The following is a 4,306-nucleotide window of genomic DNA, read 5'->3' on the forward strand; positions in this document are numbered from 1 at the left end:
TTCTTTTTTGCCTTTTAATCCCACCATTAAAATTTCTTCAATTCTTTCTTCCTAGCTCCGCCGTTTTTAATTTAATTTTATCCTCACCACCGGCCGGAAAACATACAAAAAACTACTCGTAATTAAGAGTAATAGGCACAAAAAAACCTATGACAAGGAAAATATAACTATCTACTTTAATTACCGCAATATACACAACAATGTAAATTACGGTGTATGAATAAAAAGTTGCGGTAAGTATATCAAATTCATGGAAAATATATATTTAATCTCAAACTTTTTCATTCATCAAAACCTGGTTGATACATAACTCTTAACTATATATCTCTAATCTCACATGCATATTCCCGAAAACAAAACAAAATTGTGGGGACTCATTATCAAAATTTATGTTCCTCTGAATTTAAAGAGGAACGACTATATATAAATATAGATATAAAATTAATTAGCAATATCTGAAGGTGTTGCTAAGTAGGTAGGAACTTCATCTCCAGCCATGATAACAGCTAATTTAGGACTAGAATCTATTCCATCACCACCATTGTACACATTAGTTGTCACCTTTTGTGAATCATCAACAACACCGCTTTCGATATCTTCAGTTCGCCTTTTTCGTTGAGAACAAGCTAGGATTATCAAAGCCACGGTTATAAGTGCAAGAATTACTGATATTCCACCAAATAAATATATCAATGGTGAATCAAATCTCCATAAAGAAGCTCCCGATGATGACCCCATTATGGTATAATGAAAATTGTGAGAGAAGAAGAGGAGAAATGACTATGTGTTTTCTATGGTGTGAATTGTGAGGATTGTATAAGAAGAGAGACATACATTTACATTTATAATGGCAGATGTGCAAAATGTTATGCACAAAATACATATCATTAAAACAAAAGTTAATCATAATGGGGTATAGTAATGTATTGAGCCATAAATAAAGGTTGGATTCTTTTCCATTTTTTTAGATAATTGTTTATTTTAAGAAATTTCTCGGTGCTTGAGAATACACTACTGAAATTTTTCTTTATAAACATTTAAAATATGTGTTAAAGATTAACTTTAAATAATGCACATATAAATTTTTATGTAGAAAAAATAAAATTTTAGTTAAAACAAAAGTAATATGTAATTCAAAATTAATGTATCAAAAGTTTAAATACAATTTTTTTAAGGAAAATGATAGGGCTATCATTAACAATTTATTACATGCTTAAAAACTTGTACATTATATATTAAAAACCGCCCTCTGATTTTTCTAACAGCAAGGTACAAATTTTAATGCACTCAATTAGTGTTTACTGACAACCCTTAGAGCTGTCACTAACAAAACCCTTTTTTTAACGGTAAATACTTTCATAGGACAAAGATGTTTTTTAGAGGAAAAAAAAATTTTCAAAATTTTTGATACAAAGATTGGATATGTCTTGTATTATCATTAATATTTGTCGTTTACATTGGTGGTCACTGGTCAAAAACTCAAATTTACTTTTAAATTGCTGGCTGTCTAACTAATGAGAATGACGACATGATGGTAATACTAGTTTTTCAGGTCATGATTAATTATCACTTTGATCATAAACATAAATAAAGTTACAACTTACAACTAAACTTATCTAAATTATCGTTTTTTTCTCATATTATAACTTTTACAGCGGCACTTAATATGGAAAAAAAATAATAATAAAATAAAATAAAATAAAAAAACATTTAAACTTTTCTTATTAAAAATCTACCCTTAAATTTTATGATAATATACAATTATTTAATATATTTTAATTGTATCCTTAAAGGTTGCGTTAAACAAAACCTATCCATATATCATATATTATCATTAAAGTGTAATTAAATGTGACAATAGCCATTGGTACCCGTCACCCATTATAATTAGGGCTCACAGGGAAAATCTTAAATGACGAGGGTTTGATCCTTAAAGATGCCCATATTTTATGAGAATTAAGTAGAGGTGTTTCACCGGCACCCAAAGCCTTAGGGTGGTATCCAAGCTAAGGGATACCGGAGACAGGGTACCTTCCTTCAACCTTTTTAAGTGTAATTAACAAAAATAAATTAAATTTTTATTTGTACTTTGACATTTTGAAATTAAATATAACACTTTATTAAAAAATAATTATATCACATGAACTTTACCTTTAAATACCGAAAAAAATAACCATTTGAATTAAAAAATAATGAGAATCTTTAAATTATAATTTGATATGTTCATATGTGAACGGCGTAATCAAATTTTTTTACATGTAATCGAACAAATCATATTATGCGTATTTAATATTACATATATTTATATATGAATATTTACTAGAAAATTTCGGACCCCGCGTTGCGGGGTTTCAATTGTTTTGTTGAAATGGTTACGTTATTTTAGTATATTTGTGCTAAACCTTCACCGCTTAATTAAAAATAATTATGTCATGAATATGTTTATTTAAAATTGTGCAAGAAACCAAAAAATAACTCGTAGTGGAAACATCAACATATTAGTTCTATGTTTAAATGGATGCGATGTAGCAAAATGAGTGGTACTGAGTGTGTCACAAAAAGATTGGATGACTCAAAATGAAAAAAATGGGAAAAAAAAACCCAAAAAGCAATCCGTAATAAGAAAATCCCGGAAAATGATGTAATGTGGCGAAATCCGAATAGCAATACGGGGTGTAACATTAACGAATAGCAACTCGTCACGTATACGAATTGCTATTCACAAAAGAAAAAAAATGTGCAAAAATCAATAGAAAAACTAAACGAAATTCAATATATAAAATCATCCAATTAAAAAATACTATGTGGTGATAACGTGTAAGAATATTAAAACCCATGGTCACTGTTCATAACCATAGGCTTTAATATATATATATATATATATATATAGTAATTACATAAAATAGACCCGATGTAAATAACTTATAGCCAAGGTGTATTATTTGGTTACTTAATATTAAACTTGATTGATTTTGTTTGATTTGCGAAACATCACACATTATTATAATCTAAAATGTGAATTAGTAGGTAAATTGAAAGGACCCGACTCGATAAACCAAAAATACAAAAAAAATTTCCCCCCCACTGCGACTCTGTGGGGTTAGGACACCTCCACTGCGACTCAGTGGAAAATTTCTGACCTACGAGGTGAAAAACCTCCCACTGTGCCGCAGTGGGTCTAGACCACCGAGGTGAAAAACCTCCCACTGTGCCGCAGTGGGTCTAGACCACTCCCACTGTGCTGTAGTGGGCATTTTCTGACATGCACCTGATGCAAAAAACCAGCCATTTGACACACCAAACAACTCCAAACTATAATATTCATTTGCCCAACTTTCACAAACTAAATTTCAAATATTCTAACAACTATAAAGCACATTTCAAACACAATTACACATCAACGAGTACACCAAATCAGGTTTCCATCAAACGGGTCATTTACCCACTTTGACACTTTTTGACCAAACTTATGTATTCACAACTATCCAAAAACTTTACAACTGGAACATTTACAAATTTACCCAAAAGCATGACCCCAAATTAAAATGTACCATGAGCCAAGAAATGAGGGACAACTAAGCTTCTATACCAAAAGATCGTCATTCGCCCGAGAATGACCTAATTACCTTCAAGACGTCCAATCGCTTCAAACTCTAAATCAACTACCTCAATCAACAATCACTAGTTCCTTCCTCCGGAACTACCTATATAAGAGGGTAAACATCTAAATATAAGCAAGCTTAGTGAATATACTTGCATACATTACGAATACGAAGGAGGGCATAGTACAAGGACTTTCACATGTAACCTATGGCATCGTCAGTCACATTCACATATTCACCTTGCACACAGACAATAATATATGGATCCATATAAGCTAAACAATCATACCATCTATCTATCGGGATTCTTAATCCCCGGAGGTTCTTTAGGCCTCATATCACATCAACTATCGGGATTCTTAGGCCCGGAGGTTCTTAGGCTCATAAACAATGCCCCACATGGGCTTAACGCCGAACCAATTACCATGCTTGGAACATTCACATCTCATGGTAATTGGCCCAACGTATACATAAAGGTATGCAAGAACTCACTCCTCCGCAACAGACCACAACGCTAAACGAACAAGTACAAGCAAGCCTCACCTATGATCATATCGTAAAAATGCATAAGCTTACATTCACAACTATGACTAGCTCAACAACTATCATACTCAATCACTAGCCTTTTCAAACCCAAAACCCAACCCATTTGTCATTGAGCTTCATTTTCTTTAACAAACACATAGGTAGTTCAATCTACCATT

The 4,306-nt window shown here is 31.8% G+C and overlaps 1 protein-coding gene across 1 annotated transcript; it reads right to left on the reverse strand.

Annotated features, from left to right (window-relative positions):
- Positions 1–262: 262 nt before the first annotated feature.
- LOC122590127 (protein GLUTAMINE DUMPER 2-like) lies at positions 263–800 on the reverse strand. Its single transcript, XM_043762462.1, has one exon. It carries the CDS (start codon positions 736–738, stop codon positions 442–444), a length of 297 nt encoding a protein of 98 aa, XP_043618397.1. The 5' UTR covers positions 739–800; the 3' UTR covers positions 263–441.
- Positions 801–4,306: the final 3,506 nt, after the last annotated feature.

Source organism: Erigeron canadensis, chromosome 2, assembly GCF_010389155.1.
Source record: "Erigeron canadensis isolate Cc75 chromosome 2, C_canadensis_v1, whole genome shotgun sequence".
NCBI classification, from domain to species: Eukaryota; Viridiplantae; Streptophyta; class Magnoliopsida; order Asterales; family Asteraceae; genus Erigeron; species Erigeron canadensis.

What these genes read in the sequence shown, in the direction of transcription:
- LOC122590127 (XM_043762462.1), bottom strand. Translation starts at nt 738, where the DNA reads ATGGGGTCATCATCGGGAGCTTCTTTATGGAGATTTGATTCACCATTG.